Here is a 15,347-nt window from a genome sequence, read left to right on the forward strand (position 1 = left end):
AAGAGCGGGAAGAAGGAGAAGAATTACAGGAAGGCGAAGGGCGAGGTGCATCTAGGAAATGAATGGGATTCTGACTGCTCGTCATCAGACTCTAACAATGAAAGACTCGCTGCCTCGGCCTTCGACAAGTCTTCACTCGTCCCCAACGAACACCATACATGTCTTATGGCCAAGGAAAGGAAGGTACATGTTCGAGATACCCCTAAGTACACTTCTTTTAGCGATGAGGAATCATCTGATGATGAAATAGATTACTCTGATTTATTTAAGGGGTTAGATCGAGCTAAAATAGAGAAAATTAATGAATTAATCGATGCTCTCAATGAAAAAGATAGATTGCTAGAAAAGCAAGAGGATATTTTATATGAGGAACATGACAAATTTGTTAGTGTGCAAAAATTCCTTGCTTTAGAAATTAAGAGAAATGAAATGCTATCTTCTGAGTTATCTGCTTGCCATGAATCTGTCTCTAGTCTAAAGAAGTTAAATGATGAATTAAAGGCTAATCTAGAGGAAGTTAATAAAACTAGTTCATGTGTAGAGCATGTTATTGTTTGTAATAGATGTAAGGATTTTGATGTTTATGCCTATGATGAACATCTTGCTTCTATTAGTAAATTGAACAATGAGGTGTCAAGTCTTAATGATCAACTTAAGACCTGCAAAGTTGAATCTGATAAACTAAAATTTGCTAGGGATGTCTACACTGCTGGTAGAGACCCCTCAATTAAGGATGGACTTGGTTTTCGAAAGGAAACCAATAACTTAACAAGCCAAAGGACTCCCATTCTCAACAAGGAGAAAGGGAAGGCCCCTATCGCTAGTATCCATCAAAGGAACCAAGCCTTTATTTATGATAGGAAAATTGCTAGTCATTCTCATAGAAGTTATAATCATGCTGCTTATTATGATTCAAATACTATGTTTGCTTCTAGCTCCACTCATGATTATGGTAGAAGTAGGCCTAGGAGAAATCATGTTGTGTCTCATGCTCCTAGAAAAATGTGCAATAAACCCTCTACTATTTATCATGCTTGCAATACTTCTTTTGTACTTACATGAAAAAATACAAAAGTAGTGGCTAGAAAATTAGGATCCAAATGCAAGGGAGACAAGACTTGTATTTGGGTTCCAAAAGTTATTGTGATTAACCTTGTAGGACCCAACAAGAGTTGGGTACCTAAAATCAAAGCTTAAATTGCCTTGCAGGTTTATGCATCCGGGAGCTCAAGTTGGATTATCGACAGCGGATGCACAAACCACATGACGGGGGAGAAGAAGATGTTCACCTCCTACGTCAAGAACAAGGATTCCTAGGATACAATCATATTTGGAGATGGGAATCAAGGCAAGGTCGAAGGTTTGGGAAAGATAGCCATCACAAGCGAGCACTCCATTTCAAATGTATTTTTAGTAGAGTCTCTAGGATACAACCTTCTGTCTGTAAGTCAATTGTGCCACATGGGTTACAATTGTTTGTTTACAAATGTTGATGTATCTGCCTTTAGAAGGAGTGATGGTTCATTAGCTTTTAAGGGTGCATTAGACGGCAGGCTCTATTTAGTTGATTTTTCGAAAGAGAATACTGATCTAGATGCATGCTTAATGGCTAAGACTAGTATGGGCTGGCTTTGGTATCGCCGTCTAGCACATGCTGGGATGAAGAACCTTCATAAACTTCTAAAGGGAGAACATGTGTTAGGACTAACCAATGTCTGTTTTGAGAAAGACAGACCCTGTGCAGCATGTCAGGCAGGAAAACAGGTGGGAAGCACTCATCACAACAAGAACGTGATGACAACATCAAGACCATTGGAGCTTCTTCACATGGACCTCTTCGGACCCGTTGCCTACCTTAGCATCGGGGGAAGTAAGTATGGTCTTGTAATTGTTGATGACTTTTCCCGCTTCACTTGGGTGTTCTTTTTGCAGGACAAATCAGAAACCCAAGGGACCCTAAAGCGCTTCTTAAGGAGAGCTCAAAATGAGTTTGAACTCAAGGTGAAGAAGATAAGAAGTGACAATGGGTCCGTATTCAAGAATCTGCAAGTTGAGGAGTATCTTGAGGAGGAAGGCATCAAGCACGAGTTCTCTGCTCCCTATACACCACAGCAAAATGGTGTAGTAGAGAGGAAGAACAGGACACTAATCGACATGGCGAGAACGATGCTTGGAGAGTTCAAGACGCCCGAGCGGTTTTGGTCGAAAGCTATAAACACAATCTACCATGCCATAAACCGGCTCTATCTGCATCGTCTCCTCAAGAAGACCTCCTACAAACTCCTGACCGGTAACAAACCCAATGTTTCTTACTTTTGTGTATTTGGGAGCAAATGCTACATTCTGGTGAAGAAAGGTAGACATTCTAAATTTGCTCCCAAGGCAGTAGAAGGGTTTTTACTAGGGTATGACTCAAATACAAAGGTGTATAGAGTCTTCAACAAATCATCAGGATTGGTTGAAGTCTCTAGTGACGTTGTATTTGATGAGATTAATGGCTCTCCAAGAGAGCAAGTTGGTCTTGATGACATAGATGAAGATGAAGTTCTGACGGCCGCAATGCGCACGATGGCGATAGGTGATGTGCGACCATAGGAACAACAGGAGCAAGATCAGCCATCTTCCTCCACGATGGTGCATCCCCCAACTCAAGATGATGAACAGGTACCGCAAGAAGAAGGGCATGATCAAGGGGGAGCACAAGAAGATCAAGCAATGGAGGAAGAAGCACCACGGGTCCCTCCAACTCAAGTCCGAGCAACGATCCAAAGACATCACCCCGTCAATCAGATTCTGGGTGATATCAGCAAGGGAGTAACTACTCGCTCACGCTTAGCTAATTTTTGTGAGAACTACTCGTTTGTCTCTTCTATTGAGCCTTTCAGGGTAGAAGAGGCCTTGTAGGATCTAGACTGGGTGTTGGCCATGCAGGAAGAACTCAACAACTTCAAGAGAAATGAAGTTTGGAGCCTGGTGCCACGTCCAAAGCAAAACGTTGTGGGAACCAAGTGGGTGTTCCGCAACAAGCAAGACAAGCACGGGGTGGTGACAAGAAACAAGGCTCAACTTGTGGCAAAAGGTTATGCCCAAGTCGCAGGTTTGGATTTCGAGGAGACTTTGCTCCTATGGCTAGACTAGAGTCTATTCGAATATTATTAGCCTATGCCGCTCACCACTCTTTTAGGCTGTTTCAAATGGACGTAAAGAGCGCTTTCCTCAACGGACCAATCAAGGAGGAGGTATATGTAGAACAACCCCCTGGCTTTGAGGATGATAGGTATCCCGACCACGTGTATAAGCTCTCTAAGGCGCTCTATGGACTTAAGCAAGCCCCAAGAGCATGGTATGAATGCCTTAGAGATTTCTTAATTGGTAATGCTTTCAAGGTTGGGAAAGCTGATCCCACTCTTTTTACAAAGACTTGTGATGGTGATCTCTTTGTGTGCCAAATTTATGTCGACGACATTATATTTGGTTCTACTAATCAAAAGTCTTGTGAGGAGTTTAGTAGGGTGATGACACAAAAGTTCGAGATGTCGATGATGGGCGAGTTGACCTACTTCCTTGGGTTCCAAGTGAAGCAACTCAAGGACGACACCTTCATCTCCCAAACAAAGTATACTCAAGATCTTCTCAAGAGGTTTGGGATGAAGGATGCCAAGCCCACAAAGACACCGATAGGAACTGACGGGCATGTTGACCTCAACAAAGGAGGTAAGTCCGTTGATCAAAAGGCATACCGGTCCATGATAGGTTCATTGCTTTATTTATGTGCTAGTAGACCGGACATTATGCTTAGTGTATACATGTGTGCTAGATATCAATCCAACCCCAAGGAATGTCACCTTGTGGCCGTTAAGCGAATTCTTAGGTATTTAGTTTCTACGCCTTGCTTTGGGATCTGGTACCCAAAGGGGTCTACCTTTGACTTAATTGGATACTCAGACTCCGATTATGCCGGGTGCAAGGTTGATAGGAAGAGCACATCAGGGACGTGCCAATTTCTAGGAAGGTCCCTGGTGTTCTGGAGTTCAAAGAAACAAACATCCGTTGCCCTATCCACCGCTGAGGCCGAGTATGTTGCCGCAGGACAGTGTTGCGTGCAACTACTTTGGATGAGGCAAACCCTCCGGGACTTTGGCTACAATCTGAGCAAAGTCCCTCTCCTATGTGACAATGAGAGTGCAATCCGCTTGGCGGATAATCCTGTTGAACACAGCCGCACTAAGCACATAGACATCCAGCATCACTTCCTGAGAGACCACCAGCAAAAGGAAGATATCGAGGTGTATCATATTAGCACAGAGAACCAGCTAGCCGATATCTTCACTAAGCCTTTAGATGAGAAAAGGTTTTGCAGGTTGCGTAGTGAGCTAAATGTCTTAGATTCGCGTAACTTGGATTGATCTATAACATACATGTGTTCTATGCCTTTGATCATGTCACTTTATGCATTTAAATCCATTATTGTTTTTTTGTGGTGCTCAAGTTGTACACGTCATCCTCGGACCTCACAAGTCCATATGCAAATGGTGCACATATTAAGGGGGAGATGTGCTACAACTTGACCCTTTGAGACTTACCTGTTTGGTTGAGTACCCTTGATGCAGTCTCAAAGGTGCATTGAAAGGGAAAATGGACTTGGACGATGCAAAGACTTCCACTGCACTCCGGTATTAGTGTATTTAATTCCATGTTCATTCTTATGCTCTATTTGCCTTTTGCTCTGAATTGACATTTTTTTGGTGAGGCAATGGGGTTAAAGGGCAAAAATGATCCTGTTTTGGTGCTTAATGCCAAAGAGGGAGAAATTAAGGCCAAAGCAAATGGATCAGCCAACCACTTGTGAATTTTGAAAATAATAGTGTTAGAAGTTTTGATTTTTCCAAAATGCTCTTATTGCAAAAATTGGTCTCTTGTGGGGGAGAATTTTGATTGTGGGAAAAAGGGGGAGTTTTAGGGCACTTGAATCAATTTTACTCTTGAAATATCTCTCTATGTGCCCAAACAAGCGTGTTTGACTTAGAGATAGACAAATGAATTTGATTTGCAAAAACAAACCTAGTGGTGGCAAAGAGCGATCCAAATATGCCAAATCATAAGCTAAAACAATTTGGTCTTAAATTGTTTTGATTTGCACTTTTTAGTTGCTTTTTGATGTGTTAGCATAAATCACCAAAAAATGGAGATTGAAAGGGAAATATGCCCTTGGACAATTTGTGTAAGTATTTTGGTGATTAGATGCCCAACACATATTAATTGAATCCTTGTGTGCTAAATGTGGGAAAAGTGCAAATCAAGGCACGAGGTATGTTTTTAGACTTAGTACATTGTTTTTGAATACTAATGTGTTTATCTAAGTGTTAGAAACAGAGCCAAGAAGAGAAAAATTGAATTGAAGAAGAGTTGGTCGTGTATAGCCAACTCCAGCTCGGCCTGGCACACCGGACTGTCCGGTGGTGCACCGGACAGTGTCCGGTGCCCCAGGCTGGCCTTCGGTGAACTATCTGCTCTCGGGAATCGACAGAGTCGTACGACTATAATTCACCGGACTGTCCAGTGGTGCACCGGACTGTCCGGTGGTGCATCCGCGACGAACTCGTCGCTCTCGGGAAAAGGAATGGGGTGACGTGGCTATAATTCACCGGACTCTCCGGTGGCGCACAGGACTGTCCGGTGAGCCAACGGCGCCAGCGCCAACGGTCGGCCGCGCGATCAACGCGCGACACTAGCTCGCTCGAACGGTCGGCTGGGTGCACCGGATAGTGTCCGGTCCGCCATCTAGCCTGGAGGAGCAACGGTCGGTTGTGCTCGATTTGGAAGGAAATCGTGCACCGGACATGCTACAGTGGCTGTCCGATGGCGCACCGGACTGTCCGGTGCGCCACTCGACAGAAGGTAAGGATAGCCTTCCATGTTGATCTCCAACGGCTCCTAACAGCCTTCGGGCTATAAAAGGGACCCCTAGGCGCATGGAGCAGTACACCAAGCATTCTCCAAGCATACTAAGACATCCAGACTCCGCTCCCACGCATTTGATTTATTGTGATAGTGATTTGAGCTTCATTTCGAGTTGTGAACTCCCTGTGTTGTCCTTTGAGCTCAAGTCTTGACTTGTGTGCGTGTGTGTGCTGTGGATTGAATCTTGTGTGTGTTGCTTCTCCCAACCTTACTCTGTGCTTTCTTTGTGATCTCTATTGTAAGGGCGAGAGACTCCAAATTGTGGAGATTCCTCGCGAACGAGAAGGTACTCTAAACGAAAAGACCGTGGTATTCAAGTTGATCATTGGATCACTTGAAAGAGGTTGAGTGCAACCCTCGTCCATTGGGACGCCACAACGTGGAAGTAGGCAAGTGTTACTTGGCCGAACCACGGGATAAAAATCGCGTGTCCCTTGTGTTGGTTTCTTGTGATTGCTTTGTTCGCACGTGCGTGTTCCATAGCCACTTGATTTCACTAACTCCTTAACAATCAAGTCTATGACTATTTAGTGTTTAATTTTACAGGCACCTATTCACCCCCCTTTAGGTGCTCTCAAGAAGATGTCAAATATGTTAAGAGCTTTGTAAAGGGTGTCACCAGTGGCGGAGGAGCCATTATGGCTTAGGGTGGCGGAGCCATACCTAAACTTTTAAAACTTTTATATCTCCCCTTATAATCAGTAAGGCCTATTTGGTGCCGTGGTAGTGCTTTAGTGCTAGCACATTAGCTAGTCTCTTCTTTGACCCCTCTCGGCATAGTTGCCTCTCCTTCGCCCCTTCTTTTCTCCCTTTTTGCCCTATTAGATACTGGGTATATTTTCTACAGCCATACCTTGTTTTTTCTGTGCTTCGCCACTGGGTGTCACCACTTCAAAGAATCAAGACATTGCACTCAAGGCGACCAAGAAGCAGAAGGCAATTTTTTTGTTGAAGAATCAACAAGTGAAGATATATCAAGCCTGAGAAGTGAGACGCGTTTTTCCATTGCAAAGCACGTATATATCTTAACTATTAAGAGAGGACTGTAGACTGCCCCCGCTTCCTAATCCCGTCCGCCCGCTCGTCTGCCACGATCCGCCTGCCGCCATCCCCGCCGCGAACACCGGCCGCCCTGTGCCATCGCGCGATTCCTCCTCCATCCCGATTCCTCCTCCATACCGCGCAGGCGGCAAGATCCGCGGACGCATGCCCCCGCCAGCGATTCCCCTCCCCGCGCCCGCAGCCCCCGCCGCCGTCCTCGCGACCACAGACGAGGACAGCCGCCACGCCCGCACACGGTTCCTTTCCATATCCTCACGTTCTCCATTGTGGTCGAGTTCCCGCGTGAGCTGGAAGATCCGCGCGGCGCAGAGCGCGGGCATCCAGATCCGCCGGCCCCTGCCGTCGACCTTGGTGTGTCGGTCCTTGTTGGAGCTCCGCTTGGGCGCGAGCGGCTGCTGCCTCCTCTCCCCGGGCTGCGCCACCACCTGCAGCTGCTCCTCCTCCTTCCCTCTGCCGCCCCCGTCCTGCTGCGGCGACTGGTGGATTTGGATTTGCAGGTGCTGCGCCGGCTGCTGCTGCTGGTGGTAGTCCTTAGGATCCAGCTGCTGCTGCTGCGCGGTCGAGGTGGTGGTGGTCGTCGCGGTGGTGGGCTCCGTTTTGTTTAGCGGTGGGGGTGGGGGAACTTGGGGTCCATCTCCACACACAGAGACACAGAGGCACCAACTCCCTCCGAGTCTGGGCAACAAAAAGCAAACCAAATCAGGCTTCGTGCTCTCGCTTCCCTTCTTCTGCTTGGTGACCGGCGCCCCTGCCTGCCCTGAGGAGGGAGAAGACCGAGGGTGGCAAAGGGGATGGGGAGAGATGGTGACTGGGCCGAGCCGAGACAGAGGCGCCTGCCCCTTGCGATCGCGCGACCCGCCAGGTGGTCGGCCACCGGAACACCGACCCACCCGTCCAGCCGTTCGCCCCGGGCGATGGGTGGAACACCGACCATGCGATTCCCCGCCCCGTCGGTGCTTGCGGTAGGTGAACGAGACGATGAGAGACCTGCGATGCCCGCAGGCGCACCACCGCCCGCTACACGTCTGCGTGACTCGCTCTGACGCGCGGCACAAGGCCGCGATCTCGGCGGTGCTGACGCTCGTGTGCGGCCACCAGCCCTTTCGCTCTGCCTCTACGGATGAGTAAAAAGCTGTTATCAGCTTGATTGACAGAATCACTTCTTCAGAAATTATCCGTTCACTTTTATATATACACAATCATGGATTATATGATAATATTTTTTTTCATTCTTAAGCCCTGTTTGAAACTTTTAAAGATAATAGTTAGCTATTAAAATTGTGCGGTTGAGTTTTTCTTTTTTGAATTCAGAAGTAGGCTGTTTCTATGTTTCTGTTGTAGCAGAAACTCTCCCTCTTTCCTTCCTTATCCTGCTTGGCTGTCAAAATAGTCTAGCCATACTTCCTCAACCTACCTTTGTGTCAGTTGGCAAATGGGAATGATGCAACACAGTCATTTTGTTGTAGTTGCATCTTTTGTTCTTATTTTACCAGCATCTTAGATCTGTAAATCTATCCACTTTTCCATTGCACGTGCTCATGTTTTCGATATATAGCAACATGGGCTTCTCAAATTACAATTGGCCGACAAATCATGTTGCTATCTGCATACCAACTTATGTGGAGATCTTTTATACACATACCAAATATTCTGAAACTCATTTATTTTTGCAGCTAATATGTAATGTTTTACTGTTGTTTATTCAGATGTGTGTTCTTATCTATGTTGGGACCAACGGTGAGACATTCTTCAACACAACCGCACTTGTTACATGCATACAGAACTTCCCCAAGAGCAGAGGTCAGACAGTGACTCGAAATATGACCACTGCATACCAGGTTCGGTTAGGAAATCATGTTGCAGTGTTTCTTGTTACAACCTGGTAATGTGGATGCTACATTTTAAATCTGAATTCACAGTAATAAACTTAATCATATGCTTTTGAGTCCTAGAAAAAGATAATGGCACCAGGTTCGGATAGTAAGTTAGTTCATTTTTATTTTAGAATTGGTCTCTCTTATTTTTGGTCAAATTCTAGAATGATCAGATGCTCGACAAAGTCATGGTGGTGATGGGAGCTCCTCAAGGCCAACAAAATGGTTTCAAGGAGGCAGCCAACTCGGTGGAGTTCCTAGGTAGGGAGATGCTGGGAATGCAACTGAGGGCTGCCAAGCCTGATACCGATGATTTATATGTTCTGATATTTCTTTTCCTGTGGCAAGAGTAAAATTTTCAGTGTTCAATGCTCTTGGTGACCTAAATTTAAATGCAACCAATTTCATCATTCACACACCTAATCATCACTCTGATGCTTGCTATTTGTTTAGTAGGCTACAACTACAGCCAAAATCATGAAACTCTTTTATCTTTGAGAGGTTGATATAAGCTTTTACTGTAGTACACAATCAGTTAGTGACCTAAATAATGATCTTATTCAACTAACTTTATCTTATTTTGTAGCCTTGTGCTTCTTTCTACTGAGTTGTCTTGTACCAACTAAAAATAGAGGTATTTTATCTCAGGTTCTCTACTATGTGTAATCTCATATCAAGATTAATGAGTATCGTGATCGTATAATTTTGGTGAGTATCCATGGAATGCCCAGGTTATCCTCTAAATGCATGAGCTTTTACTTTCCTTAATTTTATAGATGATATCATGATTCTAATAATTTTTCTAAACCATCGTAGAATCCTATCAACCCATATGGCAAGGCAAAGAAAATGACAGTGGATATCATCCTAGATTTTTCAAAATCAAAGGAGCAACCAGACATGGCTGTCATGATCTAAGGTTTGTTTTCAATAACCTATATTAAATTATAACCCATGGAATAGTTCTAACATGTTTACCGCTCTTTATAAATTAGATACTTCAACGCGATTGGATCGAACCCAGACATATGACTGTTTCTATATTCTGCATATCAATAATCACCGCTACTGATTTTTACACTAATGTTGGATTTGTATACTTTCCTTGTGGTAGAAGATAGAAACAACAGTTAACCAGTTACAGCGTGCATGCCAGGCTTCGGAGGAAAGAAGATTTTATCTACACCACGAACTGTTATTGTTGTTTGAGGTATATGAAACCAATCCCCCTTTTCTCATGTCTCATAATTCCTGATGTTTGCGATATGTATGCTACTCGTGCTATGGATTTGGAAAATAGGTTTGGTAATTAGTATGGCTACCTACTAAGTCAATGATATATTCGGTGATAAAAATTGCATGCATTTGATTTTTGTCTAAGGCATTAATGCTTGTTCCTAATTGTCCTATGCTGCTATCTGAGAAATACTCCATTGTGTTACATATTTTTTCTATTTAAATCAGCGGCGGTGCCTTGGTACCTTAAACAGATCGCTACACCCATGTTGGTAGAAGTACAGTGATATGATCATCCTTTTTTTGTGTGTTGCTAAGGTCTGATGTTACTTGGTTCGTCTGCTTGGCCATGGAAATCGACGAGAGCCATGGAAGCAGCCTTTGCTCAAGAAGGGTGACATCATGGTCGTGGAGATCTCCAACCTCTATCAGGTGGCTATGCTGGTCAACGATCTATGCAGGTCGAAGAGCGTGAACGACCTATCCTCCCCATCATGCCAAACCCACAAGGATGACGACAACAACAACCTAGAGGATGAGGATGAGTGGCAGGACGGGAAGAAGTTCGATGCGGTGGCCACCTTCAAGATCCTCAGCGAGGTTGAATTTTCTCTTTCTGTATCCTCTATTCCTCTCCAATGGCACAACCAAACCCTGTGCACGACAAGGTGTTTGTGTGGATGTGTTACCCGTGTCTACATGACTCAATTGATGGACTTGGTGCGTCTGCAGATCCTGATGTACCAGCTGTGCAAGGGCGTGGGTTTTGTTCACAGCAGCGGGGTGCTCCACCGTGATCTGAAACCGCACAACCTGCTCATGGACCGCTAGACCATGGCGCTCAAGATCACTGACCTCGGACTCAGCCGTGCCATCATCGTCCCTGTAAAGAAGTACACGCACGAGGTCTGCTTCCCACTGCCACTGGTCTTCATCATCAGCCGTGCATCTTGCGTCTGATTAAATAGTGGAGTCTGAATTGTTTGTGCAGATTCTGACGCTGTGGTACAGGGCGCCCGAGGTTCTTCTTGGCGCCACACACTAATCCACGCTGGTTGACATTTGGTCCGCGGGCTGCATATTTGGTACCATTTCGATGAGCACATATTCTTGTCAAAGCAAACTGCTTCAGAATTCAAACCGACATATACGATTTCTAATTTGGTTGTAAATGGCAGCTGAGTTGGTTACTAATCAGCCGCTTTTCCCTGGCGACTCCGAGTTACAGCGGCTCCTCCACATCTTCAAGTAATGCCTCCAGTGCTTTAGTTCGTTGTTTGCATTCTGAATTCTTGGTGGGTGTCTAATGCTCCATCTTGTTCTTTGGGTGAAAGGTTGCTGGGCACCCCAAATGAGGAGATGTGGCCAGGAGTAGGCAAGCTGCCGAACTGGCACGTGTACCCCCAGTGGAAGCCCACTAAGCTGTCCACTCTTGTCCCTGGTCTTGACTCCGATGGCTATGATTTACTTGAGGTCAGTGAAAAGTTACACCTTGTGCAAGTTTACCAAACATTGCAGAATATGAGGGAAGAAGAGGTTAGAGATTGTGAGGATTGCGTTCTGACTTAATTTGCTGCGGTTGGTGCAGAAAATGCTTGCGTATGAGCCAGGGAAGCGGGTCTCGGCGAAGAAGGCCCTGGAGCACCCGTACTTCAATGATGTTAACAAGGAGGTGTACTGAACAATTAATAGGAATCTGATTTTCTTTATTTTGATCTTGTATTATCAACTTAGGATTTTCTTATTTCGATTAATAGTGTCATTGAACTAAATTTTGATTGTTCGAAATGGCAGACTTCGACATTTGTTATGATTGTTAAGTTGATTCTTGATAGCAACACTAAATAATGATCTATACGTGCACAAGTGCCATCCGTTGCAACGCACGGACATATACCTAGTTTTCTAATAAGAGTTTAATATGCCCAAGACATATATAGGCCGTATTTGGTTTGAGGGACTAAAGATTAGTCCCTCCATTTTAGTTTCATTTAGTACATAAATTGTCAAACGGTGAGACTAAAATATTAACTAAACAGTTTTATCTCTAGTCCCTCAAGAGGTGACTAAAAGGGACTAAACAATATTAATTCAATTTTTTGCTCCTCGTTTATTTCAGTTGCACTAGTGGCGGGAGAATGTTAAGAAGTATTTTGATCCTCTTAGGACTAGTTTGGGAACCACATTTTCCCATTCCCAAACTAACCCTTATAATTTATTTAATGCGTTCTAAATACTTTTAGTCGTTAGAATCAAACAGATTAGAGATTAAACTTTAGTCTTCTAACTAAACTTTAGCCCCTAGACTAAAGAAACCAACATGTCCATAGTTATTAAAACAACATAATAATATAAAGTTCCCATTGATCAAGCCCATTTCCATTGCAGCACAAGAAAGATCCTGAGAAGAATTCAGACGCCCTAGAAATTACTACCAACAAATAATCACAAATAGCATAACTAGGCCTATGAGGCCACTGCCACGAGTTTATAGTCGGAAATCCGGCCCATCTAAGCCTACCACGAGTCCATCCCGAAGCATGCATTTTCTTCTTGGTTCTTGCAGCACAAGAAAGACGCCCCGAGAAGAATTCGACTCCCTGCTTCCCATTCCGTGACCGCGCCTCAGAATTTTCAGAAGAGAGCAGACCGCCACCGAAGCACACAAGCAGCGTCGTCAGGGCGTGAAGGCACCACCGAATCTCGGGAGCAGCGGCTATGGCGAGGTTCAACCCATACGAGAACAACGGCGGCACGTGCTTGGCCGTCGCCGGCGCCGACTACTGCGTCGTCGCCGCCGACACCCGCCTCTCCATCGGTTACAGCATCCTGTCCCGCGACCACTCTAAAATCTCTCAGCTGTATGTCTCTGAACCTCTCTCTTGCCGTTCGTCCCATGTATATATCGAGTGTCGTTCCTGAATTTAGAGTCCATCCAGACTCCAGAGTTCCAGACTGGGGTCGGATTCAGTAGCTCTGGGTCGAGACCCCGCTCCCCGACTTCAGGTTCGATTAGTGAATAGTGATTTAGTGTTGTAGGGCCTCGCGTGTGCTTCAAATTGTTATTTGTGCCTCCTATGCAACTGTTTCGTTACGGATGGAAATCAGAAATTCTGTTCTCAGTATTCAGTTTACTGAGAATTTGCAGCACTTTAACCTGAACGTTAGTGATACTAATCCTGCAAATGGTCTTCGAAACATAAATTTAACCACAGATTTGAATTCAAGTTGTCAAAGTTACCATTAGTCGTAATGTCGTATTGCATGTGTTCTAAGATGGCTCTTATGGTGGTGTTATCATTATCTACAGCATTTTCTAAATGGGTATAAAGAAACTCGTATAACGGTGCTATCATGAGCTACAATGTTTTTAAAATATATTGTGGAAACAGAACAAAATATGTCGCCTAGTACTAAATGTGATTTATAATTGGAAAGTTATGATTAGTCCAAAACATCTATAATTATATAGCAATTTTAGAAGTAACCATCATACAAAAAAAGTGGACCACCGCTTGGTGTTTAACATTCTCTCGGCAAATTGTCTTCTAAAGTGAACCTGCCTTATTTTTATAATAACAGAAATGTATATCTGATATTGTCACTGAGCTAATGCTTTCTCTGCTTCCTTGAGAACAGGTCAGACAAATGTGTTTTGGCTTCATCTGGGTTTCAAGGTGATATCAAAGCTTTGCAGAAGGCTCTGGCTGCTAAGGAATTAGTAAGTCGCTAAGGCTATTGATTCCTTGAGCTGTTGAACTAGTTGAAACCTACATTAAGATTATTGTATTTTTGCAGTTGACGACATCAACGATCAACCTTAGTATAGCAATAGCCTGATATTCAGATGAATTATATGTTGAATGTTGACCATGCCATGTGTTCCGTTTTTTTCTCTCTTAAATTTAAAAACGGGAAGGTCATGTTTTTCTAAGAAAGAAAACTCTGTGCTTGAACTTTTCCTAAGAAAGGACCACCAGTTTCTAGATGGTATTTTCAACAGCTCTGTACTATTCAGTTTTGATCAAGACTGCATTGGCAATGTAGCTAGCTAGATTAATGCAAGTAACTGTTGTGTCACCTTGAACCATATCAGTACAGATTTGTGATGTGTTTTAGCATTTTTCACCTTATCAGATCTATGAACACAATAATAACAAGAAGATGAGCTGCCCAGCAATGGCTCAACTTCTGTCAAACACACTCTACTACAAGAGATTCTTCCCATACTACGCTTTCAATGTGTTGGCCGGACTGGACACCCAAGGTAGAATATGACTTGAGTACTATTTTACATTGGCCGTTCAATGTGATCATGCCTCTTAGCATCTCTTTTCCTCTGACAGGTAAAGGATGTGTCTTTACATACGATGCTGTTGGGTCTTATGAGAGGACAGGCTATAGTGCTCAGGGAACAGGTTCAGCGTTGATGATGCCTGTTCTTGACAACCAGTTGAAATCCCCTAGTCCTCTCCTACTGCCAGCTCGGGTGAGTTCTAGCTCTCACAAATTTCATTTTCAGAAGGAAAAGGTCTCGTAAGTTTGAACTGTTTATTCCACTTACGTGGCTGTTTTGTTAGCCTTGCAATGGCCAGTAGGATCCAATGACAAGCACATGAGAACAAAGAACTATGTATGAGTTGTAACGTATCATTCTTAATGCACAGAACTTTTAACACAACGTTGCTTCTCGTTCAGGATGCAGTGACACCCTTGTCTGAATCTGATGCGGTTGATCTGGTGAAGGACGTTTTCGCATCAGCCACTGAACGAGACATATACACTGTATGTTGCTTTTCCTGCACTTGAGATTTCCAGAGATTACTAGTGATGATGATTATCTAAATTTCTGAATCCAATATTGTTGTTCCATGAAATTTGCAGGGAGATAGATTGGAAATTGTGGTCATCAACAAATCTGGCACACACCGAGAGTACATTGAACTGAGAAAGGATTAGTGCAATATTCCTGTATAATGGCACATTAGCACTATCGTTGTTATGCATAAGGATATTTGTTCTCACTGTCAGGTTTCTGTATTTGAATTTCGTCTAAACAGAAAGGTGCATTTGAATTTCCATTCTGTTGATTCTAGCAGGAAATGATTATAAAGAGGTCGTAATTCATCATTTTATCCGATATGCTTGTGATGAGACACTTTTTTGAGCCTTTTGAATTGCTTATTACTGAGAAATACACATATTGCTTGAGCA

General features: G+C 44.0%; 1 protein-coding gene across 1 annotated transcript; it reads left to right on the forward strand.

Moving 5' to 3' along the window:
- The first annotated feature begins 12,753 nt into the window (after positions 1–12,753).
- LOC100280821 (uncharacterized) lies at positions 12,754–15,266 on the forward strand. Its single transcript, NM_001153741.2, has 6 exons — positions 12,754–12,994; positions 13,773–13,854; positions 14,271–14,400; positions 14,480–14,622; positions 14,832–14,918; positions 15,018–15,266. The coding sequence occupies exons 1-6, from the start codon at positions 12,852–12,854 to the stop codon at positions 15,090–15,092; spliced, it is 660 nt and encodes a 219-aa protein (NP_001147213.2). The 5' UTR covers positions 12,754–12,851; the 3' UTR covers positions 15,093–15,266.
- Positions 15,267–15,347: the final 81 nt, after the last annotated feature.

This window comes from Zea mays, chromosome 1, assembly GCF_902167145.1.
Source record: "Zea mays cultivar B73 chromosome 1, Zm-B73-REFERENCE-NAM-5.0, whole genome shotgun sequence".
Taxonomy (NCBI): Eukaryota; Viridiplantae; Streptophyta; class Magnoliopsida; order Poales; family Poaceae; genus Zea; species Zea mays.

What these genes read in the sequence shown, in the direction of transcription:
- LOC100280821 (NM_001153741.2), top strand. Translation starts at nt 12,852, where the DNA reads ATGGCGAGGTTCAACCCATACGAGAACAACGGCGGCACGTGCTTGGCC. An exon ending in CACTCTAAAATCTCTCAGCT is followed by an intron (nt 12,995 to 13,772) that starts GTATGTCTCTGA and finishes CCTTGAGAACAG; the next exon opens with GTCAGACAAATGTGTTTTGG. An exon ending in CTGAACGAGACATATACACT is followed by an intron (nt 14,919 to 15,017) that starts GTATGTTGCTTT and finishes TGAAATTTGCAG; the next exon opens with GGAGATAGATTGGAAATTGT.